The sequence below is a fragment of the Pocillopora damicornis genome, chromosome 2, assembly GCF_964200805.1.
Source record: "Pocillopora damicornis chromosome 2, jaPocDami1.2, whole genome shotgun sequence".
In the NCBI taxonomy this organism is placed as follows: domain Eukaryota; kingdom Metazoa; phylum Cnidaria; class Anthozoa; order Scleractinia; family Pocilloporidae; genus Pocillopora; species Pocillopora damicornis.
The window spans coordinates 30,441,510-30,467,456 of NC_142671.1; the positions used below are offsets into that span (position 1 = coordinate 30,441,510).

At 39.1% G+C, this 25,947-nt stretch overlaps 1 protein-coding gene, 1 long non-coding RNA gene and 1 pseudogene across 3 annotated transcripts in view; all 3 read left to right on the forward strand.

Annotated features, from left to right (window-relative positions):
* The first annotated feature begins 474 nt into the window (after positions 1-474).
* Positions 475-2,873, forward strand: LOC149050802 (uncharacterized). The gene is made up of 3 exons (XR_016184429.1): positions 475-641; positions 2,268-2,339; positions 2,802-2,873. It is a non-coding gene; the product is annotated as an uncharacterized LOC149050802 (long non-coding RNA).
* A 485-nt stretch (positions 2,874-3,358) lies between these two features.
* The window catches only part of LOC149050803 (uncharacterized), a 22,879-nt gene continuing 290 nt past the window's right edge, over positions 3,359-25,947 (forward strand). Inside the window, exons 1-11 of the mRNA XM_089193237.1 lie at positions 3,359-3,372; positions 3,522-3,587; positions 4,525-4,596; positions 5,218-5,289; positions 6,077-6,151; positions 7,309-7,380; positions 7,575-8,595; positions 9,005-9,086; positions 9,430-9,468; positions 10,199-11,311; positions 25,471-25,947. The exon at positions 25,471-25,947 is cut by the window's right edge and continues 290 nt beyond it. Coding sequence (XP_089049363.1) covers positions 3,359-3,372; positions 3,522-3,587; positions 4,525-4,596; positions 5,218-5,289; positions 6,077-6,151; positions 7,309-7,380; positions 7,575-8,595; positions 9,005-9,086; positions 9,430-9,468; positions 10,199-11,311; positions 25,471-25,514 — 2,670 coding nt within the window. The 3' untranslated portion in view covers positions 25,515-25,947. The remainder of the gene's footprint in view (positions 3,373-3,521; positions 3,588-4,524; positions 4,597-5,217; positions 5,290-6,076; positions 6,152-7,308; positions 7,381-7,574; positions 8,596-9,004; positions 9,087-9,429; positions 9,469-10,198; positions 11,312-25,470) is intronic.
* On the forward strand, positions 19,599-22,727 carry LOC149050804 (uncharacterized; annotated as a pseudogene). The gene is made up of 2 exons (XR_016184428.1): positions 19,599-20,275; positions 20,745-22,727. The product of XR_016184428.1 is annotated as an uncharacterized LOC149050804 (transcript).

A 25,947-nucleotide genomic window follows, 5' to 3' on the forward strand; every position in this document is an offset into this window, starting at 1 on the left:
AGTATTCAAAGACAAGAAATTACAATAACATTCAAAAATAAAAGTGAAGGATATAAGGAAAAGTTTGTGCTCTAATTCAGACTTCGTGTTAAAAGTAAACTAGAAAACGACACCATAAATGAGGATGGTGTTGATGATGGTGGCGATTTTAAATACGAGTAGATAATGAGAAAAATCTCTTCGCTCGACCGGTCTACACACCTTCGTAAGCTTTCCGAACTATATCTTGGACAGAAGTATGACTACCCTGTCGTATCAACTCGGAAATGTCTTGACATTGTGTTGAGGGGTACAAACTACAACTGAAAAATTAAACCTAGATAAGGGAACGCGAAAAGACCAGGAAGTAAAATCTATGATGGAAAGACTTACGTGAAAGCCAGAGTTTTGCGGTCGATGAAAGAGACGCCGTTCAGAGTTGTAGTAGAGTTCACACCTTGATGAGAAATTTCCGAATCGTTCTTAGAAAGAAAGGCGGTAGAAGGGTGGGGCAAAAAATACTTTTTTAGATTAAAACCGATTACATCAGATTTGATCTCGTTCTCTGATGAGAGAATTTCCTGATTTAGGCGTTTGAGTGGCAATCGGCTGGAGAATCTGCCTCCAAAAATTTTTCAAGGATTGTTCGCCTTAGAGGAACTGTAAGTAAAAATTTTGCGATATTTCTTTCCGAAAATCTTAGTCAATGATAACAATTCTTTCTTGTGCATTGCGTTTGCATGAGATTATTGCTCTCAAGTCGTTCAAAACATGGTTTAAAACTTTTCGTTCTTAATTGAGCCAGTAGTTAACTCTTCGATCATTGAATTTGATCCGTTGTGCCGTTGTATACGAGTAGTTCAAAGTAAGACTGTTCAAATTTATATGAAATTGGTAACTTGTATTTCAAAAATGTCAATGAGGGAAATGATTATACTCCATTGCAGAGTTGTTTATCAGTCTAACGTTTTACTGGGTCAATGGACTGATTACGGGTTTTATGGGGTGGTGGGGAGGGAGGAGGAGGGGGGGGGACTAAATCCTCGCGAGCTAAAAAAAAAATAAGAAGAAACATTTCTGAGCCTCCGATTTTTACCTCTTTCCTCTTTCTCATTAAAAAATGGATTCCATTTCGTTGTGCATCTGTTCAACAAGACGTTACAAATGCTGCAAGTACGAAAAGGAAGCACAAGATGCGCAGCAGTTTCAAAGCCTTTTTTTGTTGTGGGTCATGTGACATTGTGCGCGTCATGTTGACGTCATTAACGGACTTCAATAACTTTCCAAAGTTAGCTAAGTATCAGCAAAATAACGTCGAATTATAGTCAACTGAATTCACCCGAGCAACTGCCTGAAAAAAAAGTGCAATGGCCTTTAAAGTGATCATTATTATTATTTCACAATTGCATCGCCCATATTAGGGCAACGGAACACTCGAAATACGTCAAGTGTAACACAGGGAAAATACAGACGGAAAGCGGAGTAAAAAAATGGCCACACTGAAAGACCACACCTTGACTTTTCAAGCGCTCCAGAATTTGTAATTTGGTCACTGTAACACACTCTCGTGTGGTGTTTGTCTAACGCTCAGGCCTTATGCGATCGATGCCAGGCTCAGATGAGGCCGAAGGATGTATTTTGAAAACTAAAAACCAAAATACTAGAAATTGAAACAATAGTGGAATGGTAAATCCCTTATTCGATGTTTAACACATAATACGATCGAACATTTCGCTAATTGCTTGCATTTTCTTCGCCCTCGCGGGACACGGAAAATAGAACTACGAAACTCGCACAACACCCGCCCGTATCATAATTATGTTGAATTATCGAATAAGGCGATTTGTTTACCAAAAGTAAAAGCGAAGAAAAATTGGACGGAAAAATTTTATTATTTTTTCAGAGGAATTCTTTAAGTTAGAAATTACGGGGTGGAAGTAAGAGATAGACACTTACGTGAAGACCTATTCACAAGTTTAAGCCAATACATTTCACTTAAAATAGGTTTCTTTTTTCATTAATGAGATGATTAGATAGAAAACTCGATGAACTGTAACTGAGTAAATTCTATTAGATAAGAATTTCGTCCGAAACAGTTACCCAAGATTGAAATAACTGAGTTGACATTCTTCTGAAGATAACTTTCCCAATGTCTCTCAAATAAAGTCGTTGCACACAGTAGGGGAAGAACTTGGTAATATCCCTTGGAAATGTAGTTTGTTATCTGGGACTCTCTTTTTCCTTTGTTTGTTTTCTTACTGATTATCATCTCATTCTACAAATGTTAGGGACTTGTCCTACAATCAGTTGCAGAATTTTCCTCCAGGGATACTTAGCACAAATACCAAGCTGAAAGAATTGTACGTAGGACTTTTCCTTGTACTAAAAAAACAGGTTAAACCTAAACTTTTAAAATTATTTGAAATCTCGCATATTTCCGCTTGGAATGCGGCTTGATTTGGAATAAATTACTGAATCAGGTGTTATTTTGCGATAGATACCGCACTAATGTACGAGGTCTTTCTGCCATTATTGTCTTAAGGAAAGGTCTATCAGCTTTAAGCATGTAATAAATATGTTCGTTGATTCTAGTTGTTTCATACTAGAGATTCTTAATTATATTTGATGTTTTTAAAGACAGACAGAAAAACTTTTCCTTTCCTGATTTGGTAAAAACAACTGGTATTTATTGTTCGTTATCCGGTTTGGCTCCTGTCCGGCACCTAAGAGAAACTTTTAAGGGGGAGGTCTAGCCTATTTTCCAAATAACATTTGTGTTCTTGAAAAGCTAGCTAACTCTTTACCTTAATAAATACTCTAAGGGATTTGTCAAACAACGAAATTCAGCGTCTGCCCAAGGACGTTTTTGGCAACCTTACCCGGATGGAAAAGCTGTAAGTGGCATTCAGTAGAAACTTCACAGCAAAAGGAATTATAATATGCACTTTTCCATAGAGCTTTATGTAAATTAATGCATTATGACCATTGTAAAAAACAGAGCTTCGCGAATTTAGATTTTGTGACTCTTACGTGAAGCGTATCAAAGTAAACACCATAAGCTCAACTAGCTTTATAAAATGCTAACTTTCGTGGAGTTGGTCATCGAGAACAATTGAAAAAAAAGAGGTCAATATTAAATTCAATTGTCTCACACAGCCCTTTGCTTCACGTGACTTTCGACTATAATTTTTTCGCTGAGTAACCAGGGAACTCTGTAAAGATTGATTTGTGATGTAAGTGACTTATTATAGTTTGGTGCATCAGTATTGAAAAGTGATGTCATTATATGAAAACGCCCATGTTAACAATGAATTTGCAAATGATATCTTTTGCCTAAATTCTCAGGATCAAGAGTAAACAGTTTATGTACTCAGCAAAAATGAGTAGAACGTTGTAAGTCTTCAAAATAGCTTTTCCAGAACCAATTGGGTTTCATTTCATTAAAGTTAAAGACCTGTCTATTCAGAGAGAACAAGAACCTTTCCAAGAATCTCAAATTCTATTTCAACCGACTTTTTTTTCATTTTATACATCGCTCACAGCTTACTCTCCAGTAACAAACTTCAGCACTTGCCAAGGTTCAAAAACCTCTCCGAGTTGAAAATATTGTAAGTCATTCACGTTTGTGATATAACTGGCTCAGTACGTGTCTTGTATAGTGAGCATTAATTAAAGGTAGCGTTGGCCAAAACCAAAGGATCAGCTTGGATACGGACTATTTCTCTGGTATCTTCTTAGGACTTAAAAGTTTGTTTAAGGATGTTAATTGAGTAAAAAGTTAAAAATAAACATCCACTTTGAAAAGAGATGCCATCAACTAAGAATTACCAGGGTACAAATGTTTAAGGTGATAGAACAAAATATAATACAACACATCCCCTACAATACTTTAACAGCACCCTTCCCTTGGGGCTTGACAAGGACCATATGCTAGAAATGATCGCTGATGTTTGATGATTAACCCAAATTAAACTGTAACGATCGATTGTTATTTTTCTTGAAAAATGTATTAAAATTCTTTAGCGGCTTTCAAAACGTTTTCGTAAATGGGTGCACGTCCGATCATTCATGCATTTACATGTCACAATAGCGTTACTAAGGTTTACCTGGCGGCCAGTATAGCCCTTTCGGTGAAGGCGGAACACGACGGAACTTAATTGTTCTTGTCACAATACGCGTGGCAACGTTTTGGTCCAAATACATTTATGGGATGTTTTTTCAGGAAGTGTTGGACCACACTGATAAGCAGTAGAACAGTTTGCCGAATACCAAGACGCTAATACGCTTTCGAAGGAGGTTTCCGTAATAAGCATGTTTTATTCGACAGCCTTTAATTAAGTATGAAACAGTTTCTATAATATAAGACAGGGTTTGGGACTAAATTAGTCTCGAGGTCATCAAAAGATTATGCTGGGTCAAGGTTACTTAAGAATCAATAAGTTTCGCAGTCACTTCTGTGCTGCCAAATATCATTAAGGTCAATAATACCTCCCCCATCAAAGACTCTGTAATAATACCGAGCGTCTGTTTCATTTTATTGTGTAGATACCTGTATAACAACAGCCTCGTACACCTGTCACCTGATCAGTTCCAAGGCCTGTCCAAACTGGAAGAACTGTAAGTAAATATTCGATGGAAATCATATCTGACTGCACAAGTAACTATTCTTGACCAAATATGTACTTAACCAACTCAGTAGGGCAAATAGACCTTTCCTTCCTCCTCCCACCACTTTTGCCCAAAGTTTCGCTAAATTTTGAAGCTAGTGTACTTTGATTGGATGAACCTCAGAAACCCAAGCAGAATTCTGAAAAAGATTCTTTGTCATCCATCCAAGATAGCAACTGCCACCTCGGAATTCTCCAGAAAAAGACAGGAAAAGAAGAGAATTAGAGATGTAGCAATTCTCTCCCTCACCCCCGAAAAAAAATTAAAAGATCACTGAAACAATACTTTTTATAGAAGTCCAAATATAAGCATGCGCTAAGTTTTGACATTTTTAGCAAGGTAACTGCAAACTGCATATCAGTGTAACTTTTACGCATCCCTGGCTGTGAGTTTTTTTTTTTTTTTTCACCTTTTTATTATGTTTCCAATATCGGATAGCTTTGAAGATATCGTAGGCAGAAGGAATTTAAGAATCAATGAAGATAAGAAGGAAGTTTGTGTAAATACGAGCTTACCTCTAAATTTTTCTACATATCTGATAATAATGATGTGCCCTCTATGTTGTTCTAGGGCTGTTTACGAAAACAATATTGACTACCTGCCGCATGAAGTTTTTAAAGGCATGGAAAACATGATGTCTATGTAAGTATCTGTCTCTAAACTATCCTCTTATTAACGGTAACGAGGTATTGTAAAATTAGTAAGGGTCTGGTGAAGATGCAATCATAGCAATGTTAGGAATCTCCGTTATCTAAGACAAACTCCGCTCGGGAAGATCAAGAGACCCACAAAGCTGCACACCAAAAACATGGACAATCTTCTACCCCCGAGGACAGATCATACCTTATGATCAAAACCATGTGTGATGGACGACGAAATATTTACGATAGTGAAAGTGAAAACAGGCTGACTAAGAGATCATATTTACTAGAGGTAGAGAGAACTACCAAAAGGCAAATCAGACAAAACCTTGGGAAACACCAGGTCTCTTTAACCACCAAAAACAAAATCCTGCTAAGGTATCCCCTTCCAGATTCAAACACTGAGTTTATAAAGACTTCGACCGCGAAAACCTCTTGAGGATAGGTATGACAATACTCATGGGGTTATTTAAATCGGCATCGGCCACGCGGATAGAAATAGATCTGGAACCTAAATAGAGAATGTTTTTTTCATTCTTGATAACTTAACTGTAACTTTGAAGAAGCTCTCAGTAATGTGAAAATTCGTAAAAATACTTATGTGACATTATTGTATGACCCACTGTCTAATGCACGGTGAGGTTCTTTTCTCGTTGCAGAACATTTTGAACAAATGGAAGATATTGCCTTCCATTCTTGGCTAATTTTCTGTCCAGTGTTGTTTTAATTTACGCTTTAATGCTTGTCAGTTGACGCTCTACGCTTTTTATTGTTTCATCGTTCTGTAGGAGCTTTTATTTCAACAATATCCGTACCGTTAGCAACGAACAATTCAAAGATGTCGCTCCAAGTATTCGATTCCTGTGAGTATGAGTAAACTGGTAATATTCCAGGTGTGTTCATACTACTTCGAGTTCAAGGGAAACAGATATTGTTGGTGCGACCTTCACGTGCCGTAAACTCACGGATAAGCGCCCCTCCCCCATTTTAAAGGATGGACAAGTGATCATACCACTGGCCGAATTGCTTAGGCAGGGAAATTGGAGTAAACGATTTTCACATACATACTACCACTGATATACTAGAAGTTAGGATCGGCTTTGTTCACTAATACACAGTTTATACTTTTATTTACGCCCAAATGTTATACTCCTTGGGACGATCATATCTGGTCACAAGAAAAAGTTTAGGAAAAACTTAAGGAAGGGTCCCTTCGCATAAAGTACCCTCTCTGTAATGAGCGACCCATCCTAAATTCGAAATGAGTGCATCAGATACTCATTGCAGTATTAAAAGCATATCAGTATAACAAATAAAGTCACTTTGGCATAGCCTGTGTAAGTATATCTTACACACTCAATGACAAATTGCTCGTCTTCTGTTTTAGTTTTCTATCGAATAGTTGTTGAGAATTGGGCAGGAAAAGGAACAAGAGAGAGCCGAAAAACTGATTAATACATAACGGTAATAGGACTGAGTGGAGTCCAATTCGGTCTGTAATCATACAAGTGATCAGCAAAATCGGACGACCGCGAGGCGAGAGTCCGATTTGTTAATCACGAGTATGATTAAGGACAGAATTGGACGAAAATAAGTCCTGTTACCAATTCATCATAACCATTTGAATTTCCGAAAAAAAAAGCACTTAAAACAAATATCTCCAGTGGAGACAATGTCTTTAGTTAAAAATTCCTCCATTTTGGAAATCCCCCATTTTTCCCTTGGATAAGTGGTTGTTGCTGTGATTATTTTGATCATTTCTGTGATGGGTGGATTAGGTGAGTGGACTTAGTACGATTGGCTGCTTCAACTGTCCGATTACAGGTTTCTGATTGCAGCCAACTGTCCGATTAAACTGTCCTATTACAACTTTACAGAATGATTAGTGAAAAATGAAGCTGCGGATGCACCAATAACATTTCAGGAATTTGTAATGGTTGTGATTAATAGGCTAAAGATGTCGATGTTATCAAGAATTAGCGAGCAAAGTTTGCCTGAATTGCTTTCCTTTAATTTGCAGGTACCTCCATTACAACGAAATGCGAGAACTACCAGAGGGTTTCTTTACAAACATGAAGAATCTAATAACTGCGTAAGTCAAGTGGAATGTTCTCCACGCGAGGAGTTTAAAATTGAAAAATTTCATTTGTCGGTGCTCAGTTATACTGCGCTTACTGTATTATTATTACACTTTCATTTTCTTACAAATTTAGATCCTGTGAGGGATCAAATTTGTCTTTTTTTTTCCCTTTTGTTGTTCATCTGAACTCTTTTTATGAACCGTAGGACTGTAGACACCAACCTGATGTGTTGCCATTTGACGAAGCAGGATGCAGATTGCGACTTTGCTTATGTCGACAGCTTCGCCAGTTGTGAAACTTTGTTCAGAAATCGAGCTTCCAGGGAGTGCCTCTGGGTGATTGGAATTATGTCGTTGGTTGGTGCTGTGTTTGTCATTGTGTGGCGGTTGGTGTTTAGGGAGACGAAGAAGAAAAACAAGATACAGTCCATCATGTTGATACATTTGGCTGGGTCCGATGGACTTATGGGTGTCTACCTCCTAACTATAGGTGTGGTGGATGCCATTTGGGCAGGGGAGTATTATTTGCATGACTATTACTGGCGTTCAAGTTTGACATGTCAGATAACAGGTGCCATTGCCGTGTTGTCAAGTGAGGTGTCTGTAATGACGATTTGTTTGCTCTCCGCCGACCGGATGAAGAATGTTCTGTTCCCCTATCGGGGAAAGTCCCTTACACTTAAGGTTACGCACCTTTTGTGCTTCCTTATCTGGATTGTTGGTGGCATAATTGCATTTATTCCCACGGTGGGCTTCGACTACTTCGGTAGTCGCCAGAAAGGTCATCACTTTTATGGCAGATCAGTTGTATGTCTGCCATTGCAGCTTTCCACAGATAAGCCGTCGGGCTGGGAGTACTCTGTTGCCATGTTTGTGGGTTTAAACTTTACCCTTGTGCTCTTTGTCGTTGTGGCATATGCGATGATAATCTATAAGTCCTGCGCATCAAACAGGCGCATGGCTAAGCAAGGGACCGAAAGAGAGAGGAGAATGAAAGCCAAGGCAAGGGCAGCCGATCTAAGGAGGGAGGCCTCGCTCGCCAAAAGAGTGTTCTTCATTGTTCTTACCGACTGTGTCTGCTGGATGCCTATTGTGGCGATTGGAATGAGGTCTCTTTTGGAAAAATCCTTCCGTACACCTGGTGACCTCGCAGTTTGGATCGCAGTCTTTGTTCTGCCGGTTAACTCTGCCATCAATCCCATTCTTTACACCTTGTCTACCCCACAGGTACATGTACTCTCAACTTGAGCGGTTGGAAAAGTATATATTCAGCCAATAAGTTAAATTTTGCACTTATATCATGTCTCTCAGATCACAGATCACATCTAAATTCGACAAGAATAAAAAGTGAAACACGAACCGCCAAGAAGTGTCTCACTTTGTATAATTTTACCGTATTTTATATCAGCTGGTAAACTTGATTTCCGCCATTTCTGAGATCCCTTGGCCTCAGAACTCTCTTCTGTATGTAAAAAGTGCACGTTTTCATTGTATCGCACTCGGTTTGAGAGTGGCTGGAAAGCTGCGCAAACGTAGTTTGCATTCCTGGGGAAATCAAAGACTCGAAGGGTTTAAAAACTGGTGAGGAAGCACTATTTACTGATTATAACCTCGTGTTTTGTTTCGATGTATTAAGGTCCGAGGAGTCATCAGAGCCAAACTCCAACCATTGTGGGATTATCTGGTGGCAAAACTCGGCCGAAATCAAGATGTTGAAGGTAATTTTTGACACTTTAAATAATCTTTCATCATTCTGGGGAGTATTTTTCTCGTTCTTTAATTTTTTGGTTTCATGCCATAAAGTTAGGTTTTAAACAAGTTTAAGAGCAGATATACCGTGGGTTAATCAATCAGATCGGCTCGTAAGCCAAGAGATACTTTTTGGTTACCCATATGAATAAGAAACAAATAGATCTATGTATTTAGTGGCGCGTTAGCTTGAGTATTTCATTTAAACACATAGGTTGACTCAACCTCAAATGATAAAAAAAGACGTTGCCTCATGAATGAATAATTTGTTATTGCTGATGTTTTATCCGCTTGCTTGTATTTTTCCGTCAGTTCAAGATCAGGGAATAGAGATAAGAGTCATCGAAGAAGGTAGGCACCATTCACTTCTCCACAGACTAAAACAAATTTCAGAACGCAATACCTAGCATTCAAAAACCAAGAACAAAACAGAAAAGCCAAAGAAAAGCATTGTTGTAACTTTGAAGCAATTCGGTTCGACCCTTTTGCCACTATAAGAAACGCGTTAAAAGTAATTTAGCCTCCAGTTTGAAGTTTACAAACAACCACATTTTGAGTCAATTTAATGACTGTAATTTTTGTTTACGTAATATGCTTAATCCTACTTTGACTGATTCTCAATTATTATTTAGTGGAGGGAAGACTTATAGATTTTTTCACCACTAACAATATTTCGCTTTTTGTCATAAAACACTCACATAAAAAATCGAAGTGGGCTAAGAACATCGGAGACTTAATCGGCTGAGTCCAGTGCACCACATTTTTGATGTTACCACATTTTGTCGTCATATGTTATCTATGAATGAACAAACGCACGGAAATATAGGTTACTTGTTTGATCGACCGTGAAAAGTTTTCATATAATGGTTTTAATAAGGTATCAAAGCCACAAAGAGATATTTGGAAAGAGTAAAAGCGGAGCGTAAATGATTGAGGACGGAGAAGTTACACGATGCAGTTACCAAATGCAAAAAGCACGGTATAGTTCGTTTAACAAATTTGGCGATTTGGCCAACTACAACCACCTGAGGAAACACTTTTTAACCTTATTCCCTTTTTGTGTTTATTTTATTGAACACAGTAGAAAACCAAGAGGAAGTGGGGAGCACTGACGATAGTGAGGATGAATCGCAAGAAGAACAAGGAGATGGTGAGCACCATGCAGGATCAGGCGAAGACAATGAACAACCTTTTGAATCCCAGAGGGTTGAACAAGAACAAGGAAAAGAAGAAGCGACTGAACAGCAGGAAGTTGAACGTGAACAAGACGAAGAACGAAAACAAGGCCCAGAAGAAGCGACTGAACAGCAGGAAGTTGAACGTGAACAAGACGAAGAACGAAAACAAAGCCCAGAAGAAGCGACTAAACAGCAGGAAGTTAAACATGAACAAGACGAAGAACCAGAGCGAGGCCAAGAAGAACCCACTGAACAGCAGCAGGTTGAATCTAAAAGAAACGAAGGACCAAAAGATGACCATGAAGAACCAACTACAGAGCAGGAAGTTGAACAAGATCATCAAGCAGATTCAAAGGGAAACAAAGAAGTAAGTGAGACGCAACGAGAAATACAAGAGCTAAATGAAGCCGATGAAAAACCTGAGCGAAAGCTGAAAGGAGACGACCAGGAATCCAAACAACAGGGCACTCAACAACAAGTAGAAAAAGAACCGAACGTCGACCATGCAGGGCCTGATGAGCTAAAGGATGCAAGTAAAGAGAAGAACAAGTCGAAAAGAAATGAAAACGAAAGTGAACAGCAACAAGAGGAAAATGAACAAGATGAGCAGGAGAAAGAAGAACACCCTGAAGAAACCGAAAAGCAGCAAATTAATTGTGATCAAGAAGAACGAGAACAAGACCATAAGGATCCTAAACTCGAGCAAATTGGACAAGAAAAACCAAAAGGAGACGATGAAGATTCTAAGAAAGAGCAACTGGATTATGAACAACCAAAAGAAGACCATGAAGAACCTATGAAAGACCAACTGCAGCAAGAAAAACCAAAAGGAGAGAATCAGGAACCTAAACAAGAGCAACTGGAAACTGAAAAGCCAAAAGGAGAGTATGAAAAACCCAACCAAAAGCAACTGAAAGACGAGAAGTTAAAAGGAGCATATGGGGACTCCCAACAGCAGGCCGATGAGTCCGCGGAAGATAAATCTTCACGACAGCAGCAGCTGATTGCAGACGAAGGTATGTTTTGCCACCCTCCATTTTCGCCAAAATTCAAAGTTTTGGAGCATTAAGAGAGTGTCTCTGTAAGAGCGGTCCGGTCGATTTTGCTTGAGACACGGATGTTTCGTTCTAGCATAAACACACGATTTCTAGGTAACGAACAGTCTTTATTTGTAAACTAAGTGCGCTCTCATGTAGATATATGTGATCTAAAACCTTTTCCGATTAGATAACATCGACCGCTGTATCATGTGTCACCTGAGGTGCACGTGATCTCCGAGTGTGCTCTCGTTACAACGGATATCGCTCGTTTCTCGTGTGTTGTAAGACATTCATGTACCTATACTAAAACCACAATCAGTTTGATCGGATCTCTTTATTTTTTAGAGTTTTACGGAAATTAAATTTCACTCGAGCGAAGGCTTGTTGTGACACTTTTCAAGACTTTAATTTCATACAACTTTAGAGGACAATTTACAAAAAACTACGGAACTCAGCAAAAAAAAAAAAATACCACAGCCATGTATATTAACTCTATCTTATCTATCGAGGCGACTTTCGTAAACATCACGTGTCAATCAAGGAAACAGGAAGACTTGAATGACACCTTATCGGTTCGCCTAAATCAAACACGCCAAAACCGATCAAATTCAAGGTAAATTTTCGAAAAAGTGAGGCGTTCTTAACTGATCCAACTAACATAGCTAGGAAGTAGGTGCCATAGAAAAGATAACTACAGAAAAAAACTTTGCGGCCCGACCTTTACGAGAACTTTATAACTCCGTGAACTTACCTAATTTTCGGCAATCTCCAAGTTTGGCCGCCATTTTGAGGGACTTGTCAACATGAAGCGTAACCGATATAAATAGGGCAGGTTAATCTAAAACCGTCAGAAATACATACGAAAGCAATTCAAATAAACTTTTCTTTCAATTCAAGCGGCAAAATTTGAAATTGTTCGTTAAACTTACAATCCTCATGCGACCATTTCTTTCAACAATTCAAACACTACAACTAGTGTTCGAATTCCCCTCGTCGATTCCACCGCAAGAAATAACCTGTGCCACCCAAGCTTCGACTCGAATATGAAGTACGAATCAAGTAACATAACTGCTTCATCTTCGCGGCAATATCACGCTGGTATTTTGATTTTCCGATCGACAAGAACGGTGATCAGGAATAGATCGGTTTGTTTACCTCGTAAACGTGACCGCTGACCAGCCGCTAAGTGAAAACAGCATAGCGCGGGGTGGGGTGGTTGGCGGGCTTATCGTCATAAGATATTCGAATGCATGCTCAAAAAGCTTTAGGACTATCAGTCTAAACAGTGAAGGCATGCTTCGAGGTACAGACAATTTTTATTTTATTCTCATAACTTTCTCCTTTAAATTAGCACTGGTATTAATTAATAGAGTTATCAGTATATTTTTAACCGGGCACCCATATAACCTTTTTGCTTGTCATCAGTGGTATAAAATAAAATGTCTTTTCCACCAGAACCTTTTATTTATGCCCCATTGCACGGAATGAACACTATACTTAGAATGTTTGCTCTAAGTAATTTTTTCTGTTCCCAAGAATGTATGCAAAGTGATAGAGATTTGATTCATTCCGCTGACACGTTCTTTTAAGTTATGGCGCGTGCAAGTTTTTTCTATCAAAAGTCGCGCGTGCAACACACCGGAATTGAAAATTCGTCGTAAAATCGCACGAACCTTAGAATGAGTTTAGGCAACTTTGACTTCTGGCGAGATTAAGAGAATGGTTCAAAGGACCCCTTGAGATTTTTTTTCAGGACTATAACTGAGAATTGGTAATAACTATGATAATCGTCATCATTTGCGGACGGTGCTTTTTGCCCATTGTTGTCATCATTATCGTTATCACGCCGGAAGAAGTATAAAGCCGGCATGTCGCCTTACCTAGCTACACATAAAATTGTTCTCTCTTTTGCTCCCCTTGGATCCTGGAAACTGTTACTATTAAGACGATCAACAAGAAAGCCTTTATAATTATTGAAACTTTTGATTAACAGAATGTAGGAAAAAATCGGTGGGGAGAGTTTTTCGCGTATCTTATAATCAGAACGATAGTTTTAAATAAAACAAATAACAATTCATTCAATTTACCTCAGTTGTCTCGTGTTTAAAAGTGGCGTTTCTGGGGACCGTGGATTCTTCTCTGATTCTTCTTGTCTCAGCCAAGACTCACTATCATCAACTTTTTTCTTGTGCTTCTTACGGCATGGGACACAGTGAGCTGAAGTAAGCGATTGCAAATTTCTCAGTTAAAGTAAAGCCCAGTAGCATCCATCAGGAATTAAAAACCGACATGCACTGTTTGCTTTTATTATTCTTAATCAAATAAGGGGTGTTTTAGTCTGCAAATTTAATCATATCGGTTAATGAGAATCATACAAACTGAGGAAAACTGACCGCAAATAATTGTGAACCGTACGCATGAGTAAGTAGATTGCGTTGTCAGGTGATTTGATCTTCTACAAAAACATTATTGATTATCAACCGAGCAACTTTGTACATATTTCCATCTGTGATGAAAAGCACTTACACATAGATCTATTTTTTTTTCAACGTGATGTGTACTTAAGTACCCTTCATCTAATAAAGAATTTCTTCTCTTTTCGAGCAGATATGTCACGTGACAAAAATAGATAACAGAAAATGTTACTGAAGACCACCTGATTCAACTGGAAAATAACTCCAAACAGCTTTTGAACGTCCTGAGACATATGCAAGGTAATTACATCTCTGCCTTGGATACGCTTCCTGACACCATCATGATCAGGGTACTGACGTGTTACCTTTGCACTTCTCCAAAACTTCCCCAGAGTGTAGCGATGCCTATAGCAAATCCACAATTTTTGGTTTATCCTCCAGAGCGAGGTGAAATAGGCCAATCCTTGCCAAGACTAGCTCATTTTCACTTAAAAACCTCTTTAGACAGGTGGCAGCTTATCAAATGATGTTTTACTTCGTCATTGTATTCAGACAGTCGTACCAAACCACTTAAGCCACACGATGAACCAAAGTTTTTTCCATCTTTGCTATTCAAAAAGCAGTCCTGAGACATAATGAACGTCTCGCTTGTGAACGACTTCTTCCTGTACTTATAATTGTTTCCAACGCGATACAAGTTCGGGAGATCTAAAGGAACTCATTATAACTTTGTATATTCGATACGATTTCAATTTCCGCGTCAAAGGAGAAGCCTACTGTAATTCGTGAGTGGTCAGTGGTTACGCTAGTGAGGTAAAGAATGGGTTTGTGACTTTCTCATTCGATTGAAAGACTCGCGTCACTCTTATAAAATGGTTGAACGGAATACAGACTTCGAGCAGTCTCTTATTTTTCTTAAAGATAGTGAGGTCACGCGTATCCTGTGAGCATGGTGAATCCGCGAGACGCGAGACTCGTATCTCGCGTCTTCGCCGCTCCATGCTCTCAGAGTTGGGCAAAGACAAAACACGTTATTTCCGGTGCGATACAAGAGGTTCAATGGTTATCTCGATTATCTAAACACATTTATTTACGTGGTAAAGATTTGTTTTTAACTCTATGAACTGATGCTAGTCCTATTTGGAACGAAGTGTATTTGAAATAAAAAAGAATACTAAGTAAAACAAAAGTTGTCTGCAACACGAAGTATGCCTTCGCGTTAAGACTGAGAATCCTAATGTTTATCGAATGTTCCCAAAAACCTTCTGATAATCTGCCCGCATCCACCCCTCACCCCGCCCCTCGCCACTGAACCGTACTGTTTTCACTCAGCAGCTGGTCAGCGGTCACGTTTACGAGGTAAACAAACCGATCGATTCTTGATCACCGTTCTTGTCGATCGGAAAATCAAAATACCAGCGTGATATTGCCGCGAAGATGAAGCAGTTATGTTATTTGATTCGTACTTCACATTCGAGTCGAAGCTTGGGTGGCACAGGTTATTTCTTGCGGTGGAATCGACGAGGGGAATTCAGAAAGTTGTAGTGTTTGTATTGTTGGAATAAATGGTCGCATGGGGATGGTAAGTTTAACAAACAATTTCAAATTTTGCCGCTTGAATTGAAAGTAAAGTTCATTTGAATTGCTTTCATATATATTTCTGACGGTTTTAGATTAACCTGCCCTATTTATATCGGTTACGCTTCATGTTGACAAGTCCCTCAAAATGGCGGCCAAACTTGGAGATTGCCGAAAATTAGGTAAGTTCACGGAGTTATAAAGTTCTCGTAAAGGTCGGGCCGCAAAGTTTTTTTTCTGTAGTTATCTTTTCTATGGCACCTACTTCCTAGCTATGTTAGTTGGATCAGTTAAGAACGCCTCACTTTTTCAAAAATTTACCTTGAATTTGATCGGTTTTGGCGTGTTTGATTTAGGCGAACCGATAAGGTGTCATTCAAGTCTTCCTGTTTCCTTGATTGACACGTGATGTTTACGAAAGTCGCCTCGATAGATAAGATAGAGTTAATATACATGGCTGTGGTATTTTTTTTTTTTTGCTGAGTTCAGTAGTTTTTTGTAAATTGTCCTCTAAAGTTGTATGAAATTAAAGTCTTGAAAAGTGTCACAACAAGCTTTCGCTCGAGTGAAATTTAATTTCCGTAAAACTCTGAAAAATAAAGAGATCCGATCAAACTGATTGTGGTTTTAGTATAGGTACATGAATGTCTTACAACACACGAAAAACGAGCGATATCCGTGTCTCAAGCAAAATCGACCGGACCGCTCTTACAGAGACACTCTCTTAAGAGTGATTGTAAGTAAAAATCAAAGAAATCGTGGCCACGGTCAAAAAATCGATTTCGCTCATACTTTGTCAGTTTGAAGGCCTAGGTAAGTAACTGAAGGATATGAGGTTAGTTTTTTGAAATATTCCATATAACGGCAGAAAACCACGAAAAACGGTCACCCTACCGGAAGCTCGGATTTCACCTGGCGGAAACTCGAAATTTCACACTTTTCAGCTTCTCGCTACACAGACGTTTACATCGCTGTGAATCTTTCTTAAGTATAATTGAATACATTGATTCTTCCTTAGTCAAACCATGGGAATTATTTTTATCTCTGCTTATTTGTGAGCGAACTGAGACCCGATCAAGAAGACACACTTTTCTCATTTACGCGAAGGTGTAAAATAATCCAAACTCAGCGACGAAAAAAGCTGACCGGTAGTTCTTCAAATCTTCTGATATCATAACCAAAGACAGTTCAGTCATTGATTTTAAGGTCTACGGTTTTAAATCTTTAGGATCTAGTAGCACTTTTGCATGAACGCCGATCAAAATTCGATAAAATTCCAATTGAGCGCCTTTGAAATCTACAACTCTACATAACAATGCACTATTGAATAAATTAATTCCTCGGCCAAAGTTTGTACATAAAACATGAGGGTTTTACTTTCTTAGCGGTTTGAACCTTTTAAAAATATAGATTGATGTTAAATATTGTCTACACAAGTAAAACAAACTATGAAACACCAAAATTACCACGAGCTGAAATTAAATCTCACAGGCTCGCTCCCTAATCTGTGTCACGCACGAGCGACTTCGCTACAATTAGTACAGTAACAAACAGATATTTACATCTGTTAATTTACAATAAGTCTTATTTTAAAATATCTTACTCAACGATGTGCCAGGTTCCCCAGTTAACTTGCTGAAGTAAAAATAAAGGAAAATATCATAATAGCAATTCAAACTGAAACGATAAGAATTGATTTTATTAAGAATGAGAAACTTTATGCCGTCGATAGCCAATCAGAAGTACCTGTTCTCACGAAAATTGCATCGTTCTTTAAATAAATAAATCGAATTATCTTTATCTGTGAAACATTGCATCTAAAACCAGAGTTTATTGTCGGGGAACTTCATAGAACAGCGATGTCTTGCTCGTTCTTGAATATTGTTGGTGGGATTTGCGGCGCAGACGAACGCGCAAGTTCTTCAACTTCCGTCACGCCTCTCACGCGGTGTAACAGGGATATCAAAAATCACAAAAAGTCGTTGAAATTTTCCGGAATTGAAACGGAGGTAGAATTAATTTTGGCGAGGTGTGGATGTTTTCAAAAGCCGGCGAATTTATCGGATATGACTATCTGTCCGGTTCATCGTGCCAAGTTAGGTTTAGGTTGGCGAAGGACGGGTAATCTTTGCACCATCCCGGAAGTTGTTTCTGGTCACTGCAAGGAGCTGAGGAAGGCACCCGCACTGGAAAAAGGAATAAATTTAATCCAATCCATGAAGATATTTGAGCTTTCAAAACAGCTCGTCCCTGTGGGCTCAGGTAAGCAACCAACTACTTGATGTTCTACCAAACAGAAACTGTCTCCAATGAATTATTTTTAGTCTATTCATTCTGATGACTTGAGAATATATGAAAGAATCATTTGTTTAAACGACGGAGAGAAATAAGTAAGGTTGATGAAGGACATTTCGTTACTTATCTCTTCATTCAGTTGTCCAATCCAATTTTTTTATAACAACCTTTATTTCATGCCTCTCATTTTTTTTATGGATTGCGCTTATATTAGTGTGTGCACTGTATAGTGCCCTGCCCACTTTGTCGCCAGGTATGTGAGTGAGTGAGTGAGTGAGTGAGTGAGTGCCGGTGTCGGTAAACAAACAGGTCCGCAGCGCGTGCACAGCACTACCCGCATGTATACAATGAGTTCCTATTTTTTATCAGTATCTCTCAGTTCGTACGCGGGGTGTGATTGGTCAATTTTGCGCGGCCCCCTAAACTTTAACTAGTTTCCATTCCCGCGCGCCCGATTGACCTCAAAGACATAATGAATATCTTACTAACCTCGTTTCACGGTCTGTAACTTGCAGTACGCATCTGGAATTCGGTTAGTAGGGGTTAATTTACTTTGTTTAAAACATTTCAATTTCGTTTCGCAAAAAGCCACTTGAGAAAGATATAAACAATAAACAAATAAAAGGATAGTCTAATCACAATGCTACTCCCCCCCCTTCTTCTCACCTCTTATCGCGCAGTCAACTTTCGATTGTTATTTTATTCTAAGGGTCGACAAAACTTCAGACTTTTGTGTTTAAAAATACGCGCCTTTCGGTAATTTCGGAGTTTTGACGGGAGTTTGACTATGTTTTTTCTAAAGGAATTTGCGTAAAATGCAGAAAGATGCTTAGTGTGTATAAGGAAAGAGCACCTGAGAAATGTCAGATGACCGCTGAAGTTTCAGAGATCGCCGAAACCTTGAACAAGTTAAACCTGGTGAGTATACGCACATGCTCTATTATATAATATGAAATACCGGTGGCAAGACACTTTCCCAGTTATATCGCTTATCAGAGACCTTATAGTCTTTCTGTCATGTCAGCCCATCTCTAAACGTTTCTTCAGGCCACCAATAAGCATTCATCCTTTCACTTCACAAAGTCATACAAACTCACAATCCAAAATCATTATGACGTCGTTTGCGTCTTGATCTATTCCCCACACTTTAAAGTATATTTAAGGTCTTTTTTTTAATTTTTATTTTATTTGCCGGGGGGGGGCTGGGTGGGAGGCAGGCGAGGGGGCAGGAGAGAGGAGGATGTAGATTGGATGGGTGGCCAACCCTCTCCATTGTGTATCTGCAGAAGTAAGAAAATTAATTTGTACATCAAAACCTAAATACGTTATATTACACCATTTGAAATCTAAAAAGCTTGCGTCTAGGACTGTTAAATTACTTGTCCTATGATATGTGTCCATGGCAGCCGAAATTAGACAGCTCTTAATTACAATTTCGTTAATATAAAGCTTAACTGGAAAACTTGGTAATCCAGAGTCGGAAGCAGGGTTCGTGAATGATATAAGGAAGTCATAGGTGTTTTTTAACACTAACTTCACTAGAAATGTCGAACTAGCCCACGAATCGTGGGCGAATCTTTTGTTCATTGTTTATAGAAAATATTTTAAATTTTTCGCACTACAGGTCGATCATGAAGCTGACACTGATATTTCCCTTCCTGTACCGATCACTGATACTGAATGCAAAGAAGGTAGATCTAAACGAGAGAGCCTTTACGTGCCAGACGAAGATTCGCAAGAAAGCGAAGATGACATAAACTATGTGCAAAGTGAATCCCTGAAACAGCTCAATCGCTTTCTACAGCTTCGTGACACCAGCCCAGTCCGCCACGTACTATCAGTACCATGGAATGTAGCTCAAAGCCGTACTAAACGCCGTTATTTGAGAAAAGCTGAACAGTGTGCTTCAGCAGTAATGGAAGTCCTTGCTCCTGAAGATTCGAATTGCTTGTGGAGGGAATTTTGTGAGCGCGAAGTGAATCGAAGAACAACTGGCGGGAAAAGTTGTAAGGAAGTGGAGCTTCTTCAAGCGTTTGCCGAGAGTTATTTGAACGCTCAACACTGGAGTACCCGTCGGCAAATACTCTCAATCCTGGCTGACAAGTTGTCTTTCAAAGAGGTACAAGAATTTATCCCAATCCTGACAAGTTACCGCTTTGACATAGCGCGACACCACACCCTGCTTCATGGAAGAGCAGAACCGATTCCTCGCCAAGAAAACAGGAGAATGAAAGTTGACCAAGGAAAATTGGAAGATTTCATTTCATTTATCACAAGTTCACATGTGATTCAAGATGTTCCATTTGGTGAAAGGCTTTTGAAGTTATCAACCGGTGAGGTTATTAAAACACCAAATATAATCAGAATGATGATTCCGGAGCGTATTGTTCAACAGTACCAACAATATTGCAGTGAAAGAGGTTTTGAGCCCATGAGCAGGCGAACACTGCATAGAGTGCTAGATGAGTGTTCTGCGTCTGTTAGGAAGTCTTTTCAAGGACTTGATAACTTTTCATCTCAAGGAGCAGAGGCATTTGATGACCTGGACAAAGTGGTCGATAGACTGGTTGATTGTGGAAAAACAGAAGTGTGGGCCAGGGAAATGAAGCAACAGTTACGCTCATCAAAGCAGTACCTGAAAAGTGACTACAAGGTATTTGATTTATTTCATTACACGGTTTGTTATGAAGTACTTCAAAAGAAAGGCGCAAAACTGACAGAAAGTTGATGCAACAACACAGGCAAATTATTTTCCTAAAGTTCAAATCTTTTAAAATGCATAATATTGATACTTGAACTAGTTCCAGGTCCTCTCGTGTGTAACTAAGGAAGGAATTATTGTTGATAACCTGTAAGTTATATTTATACATTTTGCAAACAAAGGGAGACCGTCGGCCTTTTCAATGTAACTGTTTTATAGAAATAGTAGTTAAGATCAGGACGATATAATTACTGTATTTCCTCCGCTAAGTGCCCGGGCGCTGGATCGAGTCAGGAAGGGGCTCCTAATATAGAGGTTGGGCGCTTGTTCCAAGGGCGATTTACTTAAGAGGAGCTCGCTTATTGGAGGAAATGCGGTGATTGAAATTGTTTACGTTTTTGTTGTCTTTGGCTTGTTTGAGGTCCATGTGGTTGAGTCTTCGAGCATTGCTGATCATTGTAGGACTTACGCCTTAAGTGACTCAACAGACTCTGACTTCCAAGGCCACTGCAGTCATTCACACAACGAAGCATGTGCACAGTGTTGCCAGCTGCAAGAAGTTCTAAGCATCTTGGAGAGTGAGTGTTCAAGTGCAGTTTGTAACGAGGAGCAGAAATCGGACATGCTACACGCTGTTAAGCAGGCCAGAAATAATATCATGAGCTGGAAAGCCCACCAGTTGCGCTCCGTTCACCAAGATCAGGCCAAATGTTCTGTTCTAGCTAAAATGAAGAGCAAATGCGACGTGTTACTAGTGCAGGATTGGGCAATGAAATTTATGCCACGAAAATTTCGAGAGCCGCAATCAGACTGGTTTGCTAAGCGCGGTTTACCATGGCACATAACAGTTGCTATTAGGAAGTCGGAAGAAGGCGGGCAGTTTGAGTCTCAAACATTCGTACATGTCTTTCAGAACTGTTAACAAGACAGTACTGTAGTGGTATCGATAATGCAGGATTGTCTTGTTTCGCTGAAGAAGGAAATGCCGGAATTAGAAAGGGCGTTTTATAAACAAGATAATGCCGGCTATTACCACAGCGGATACACTATCGTTTCAGCAAAATTTGCAGGCGACATTGCTGGCGTGGGCGTGGAACGGAACGACTTTTCCGATCCTCAAGGTGGAAAAGGAATATGCGACCGCCAAGCAGCGACTATTAAAGGAGACATTGGAAGATATGTAAACGAGGGCAATGATGTGACAACAGCAATTCAGCTCAAAACAGCCATAGAGTCTGGTCCAGGATCTTGCGCTAAGGCTAGTTACGCTACATTCAACCCGTCAAGCACTCGGCACGTCAAATGGGATGGTGTAAGCTTACTCAACAACTTCAAGTATGAGGAGAACGGAATACGAGCGTGGAGGGCATTTAATGTGGGTCCTGGAAAGTTGCTACCGTGGTCTCAGTTTGAAGGAGTTTTGCAGGTCCCGGAAACTCTTGAAGTGGTTGATCCCCCATCGCAGAAATTGAGTACTAAGCCATCTTTCAAGAAGGTGAGACACAGTAATGTAAATAAAAAATCTGCAAGTGATCCAAACGCAGCCAGTGATGCCAATAGCCGAGAACAAGAAGATGATGATGGTGAAAACGAGCAAGCCTCGCCGCTTTTCCCTTGCCCCGAGGAAGGGTGCATTAAAGCATACAGCCGCTTTGTATCATTACAAGCACATCTAGACACGGGGAAACACAAGCGACTACCTGAACAGGAAACGCTGTATGACAAAGCAAAACGAGGATATGCTTCAAAGCTAATGGATGAAGGTAGCAGGATTTCCACTGTGCAGTTACAATGTGAAGAACAAAACAGCCAATGCTTTTCGCCCCTTACAATGGGATGGGCACTTAAGACAATCGCAAAGAAGACACGTTTTACGCAAAAACAGAATGAATTTTTGAAACAACAATTTGAAATTGGCGAGCAGAGTGGAAGGAAAGCAGATCCGAATGAAGTCTCAAAAATGATGAGATCTTCAAGGGACGAGTTAGGAGCTCGTCGATTTCTACAAGAAAAAGTTCTAACAGGACAGCAAATCACTGGATTCTTCTCACGACTGGCAGCAAAGAAAAGGCTTTCTCCCAGTACAGTGAACCGGGAAGAGTCGGACGAAGAGACCACTAGAGAAGATGATAGAGCATCACAAGAACAGGTAATCCAATCTGAAATCTGCGCGCAAGTGATGAGAGAGGTTTCCCTTCAGCACCCCATTGTATCGTCTTCGGGTTACAACATCTGTGAACTCATGCGCATGGGCAAGAAAAAGCTGATGTCACTGAGTGTGGACATGCTGCGCAATATTTGCGATGAACTTGGTGTGGACGTCTCTGATATAGCACAAAGACGAAAGAATCCGTTTATTAGTCGTCTTTCAAAGCTTGTAGGCGAGTGCGGCTGTACCTCATAAGCAGATTAATAAATGTTTTCTGTTGACTAATTATGCCTTGCGCATAATTGTATACAAGATAACATCATTTATTTTCTTTCGAAAAAATCGTTTCATTTGATCGTTATCTTTTTTTAAAAGTGTGTTCAGTGAAGAGGTAGATATACTAATGGTATGGCGACCACTTCAAGGCTGCCACCGAATTAAACCAGCCAACCAGTCCGTAATGTAAGCTAATTACAGTTGTATATCCATTCAAAGTTTTAAGGCTAAAAAGTTTGAAATTGTCTCCGCAAGAAGCCAAGAAAAATTCAAAGTAACAAAGCTTGACGTACAAGATTGATCAAAGATCTACTTAAATATAGTTTTGTGGGGAAATGGCCATATTGGAGTGATGCAACGACCTTAATTGTGCTATTAAACGTAAACATATAAATGTTGATGTGACGTTTCCACTAGTACTGTGCAAACTGTGCACTTTGTGGGTGGTTGGGGAGAGAGAGTAGTATGGTTGTTAAATCCTTTCCCCCACCCCCTTCCCTCCTTTTTAAATGTCGTAAAAATGACAGTGCACATTATTTATTCTTCGGTGCCCTCTTTGGAAAATTCTTAGTATTCTTCATCGAATATTGTCAAAATTAAACTTTATTTTCTCTATCAATGACAGACTGTAGTGTTGTTTGACAAGCGCAATCAATAAAACATGCAAGTCGTAAAACTCATAGTGTTTTTAATAGTCGCATTGGACAACAGAATGAAGAGGATACAAAACTCATTGGAGACAGTTCCTGCTTGGTAGTACATTTTTTAGTTGTTATTTACCTGAGCCCATAGGGACGAGCTATTTTGAAAGGTCAAATATCTTCATGGATTGGAAAAAATATATTCCTATTCCAGTGCGGCTACTTTTCACAGCTCTTGCTGAGTGACCCGAAACAACTTCCTGTATGGTGCAAAAATTAATACTTTTGAACATGACGTATTACTCAGTAAGTGACACAGGCATAATGGGAAAAAAAATTCGAGTGCTTCATGGGACAAACATCCTGCATACTGCTAGGATTGGAATGTCATGTGTGGCATACGCGCAATGGAATAAATGTGATGGAATATTTTTAAGCCTGGTGAATAAATGAGAATGATGTATTATTCAGTAAGTGACACAGGCGTACTCGGGAAAAAAGAAATCCGAGTGCTCTTGGCCATCAGGAGTCGAAACTATCGACATCGTGTCAGGTTATGCCTAAGTGACACGATGAGACGGTACGGGTAGTCATCTCCAATAAACTCGTTGGCTTTTAAAAAACACGCAATCTCGCTAAAATCAATTCTGGTTCAAGTCCGGAGAGTTTTTTAGGACTTCGTGTGATGTTTTATATCCTTGTTACACAGCGTGAGAAGTGTGACGAAAGCTGAGTAAGGGTAGAAATTAGCCATTGGAAGTTACTTAGCAAGTGCGTTCGTCTGCGCCGCAAATCCCACCGACAATATTCAAGAACGAGCAAGACGTCGTTGTTATGTATGTCTATTAACTTCGCCAACAACATACTCTGGTAATATGGTTAAGTAGATTTGTTTATTTAGAGAACGATGCAATATTTGCTTTTCGTGGAAACAGTTACTTCCAATTGGTTTTCGAGGGCACAAAACTTCTCATACTAAATAAAATCAATTCTAATTGAGCTAGAATTACTATCAAGGTTTTCTTTTTTTTTCAGCAAGTTAACTGGGAAACCTGGCATATCTTTGAGTAAGATATTTTAGAAATACGACTTATTTAAAATCAACGGATGTAAATATCTGTTTGTTACTGTACTAATTGTCGCTAAGTCGCTCGTGCGTGACGCAGATTAGGGAGCGAGCCTGTGAGATTTAATTTCAGCTCGTGGTAATTTTGGTGTTTCATAGTTTGTTTTACCTGTGTAGACAATATTTAACATTCATATATATTTTTAAAACGCTTCAAACCGCTAAAAAAGCAAAACCCTTATGTTTTATGTACAAACTTTGGCCGAGGAGTTAATTTATTCAATAGTGCTTTGTTATGTAGAGTTGTAGATTTCAAAGGCGCTCAATTGGAATTTTATCGAATTTTGATCGGCGTTCATGCAAAAGTGCTACTAGATCCTAAAGATTTAAAACCGTAGACCTAAAAATCAATGACTGAACTGTCTTTGGTTATAATATCAGAGGATTTGAAGAACTACCGGTCAGCTTTTTTCGTCGCTGAGTTTGGATTATTTTACACCTTCGCGTAAATGAGAAAAGTGTGTCTTCTTAATCGGGTCTCAGTTCGCTCACAAATAAGCAGAGATAAAAATAATTCCCATGATTTGACTAAGGAAGAATCAATGTATTCAATTATACTTAAGAAAGATTCACAGCTATGTAAACGTCTGTGTAGCGAGAAGCTGAAAAGTGTAAAATTTCGAGTTTCCGTTAGGTGAAATCCGAGCTTCCGGTAGGGTGACCGTTTTTCGTGGTTTTCTGCCGTTATATGGAATACTTCAAAAAACTAACCTCATATCCTTCAGTTACTTACCTAGGCCTTCAAACTGACAAAGTATGAGCGAAATCGATTTTTTGACCGTGGCCACTTTTTTTTAATTTTCCTTGATTTTTACTGACATTTACTCTTAATTTCTCGTTCATCAGTCTGGGTAGAGGAAATATTTCTTCATTACTCCAAAACTCTTGGTTATTTGTTTTAGGCGACAATGTTAACTAAAGTATCATGATAATGAGTTGCTTTGTTATTCAACAGGAGATTACGAAGAAGATGATGCGGTACTAGATACACGTCTGTAATTGCTAGCATTGACTCATCAATTCCTTTTCAGTTCTAGTTATCGTTTTAGTAATAGAAAGGTTACATACCGTTATATCGTGAAAATAATGCATTTATTTAACCAAGAGCCTTAGAGGATAACTCATATAAAGTATTACAGTGATTAGTGCGAGCCCGCAATGTTTGTTTTCATTTTCTGATAGTCTGAGTTGTCGTAGACAAGTCAAACAGCTACAGGAGAAAGGAAGTTAGTATGGTATGCTAAATAGATAATCGTGAAAGCATATTTACGGTCGTGTTGCGTTTCCAGTGTCGTCAGAAGTTCCGAAACTGATTTTATTTCAATATAATTAGGTTTATTAGTACTTATAAACATGATTTAACTATTTACTCAGCATTCAGTTGCATCTATTACTGATTATTTATTGACTTCAGTCCTAACATGTTATGTTC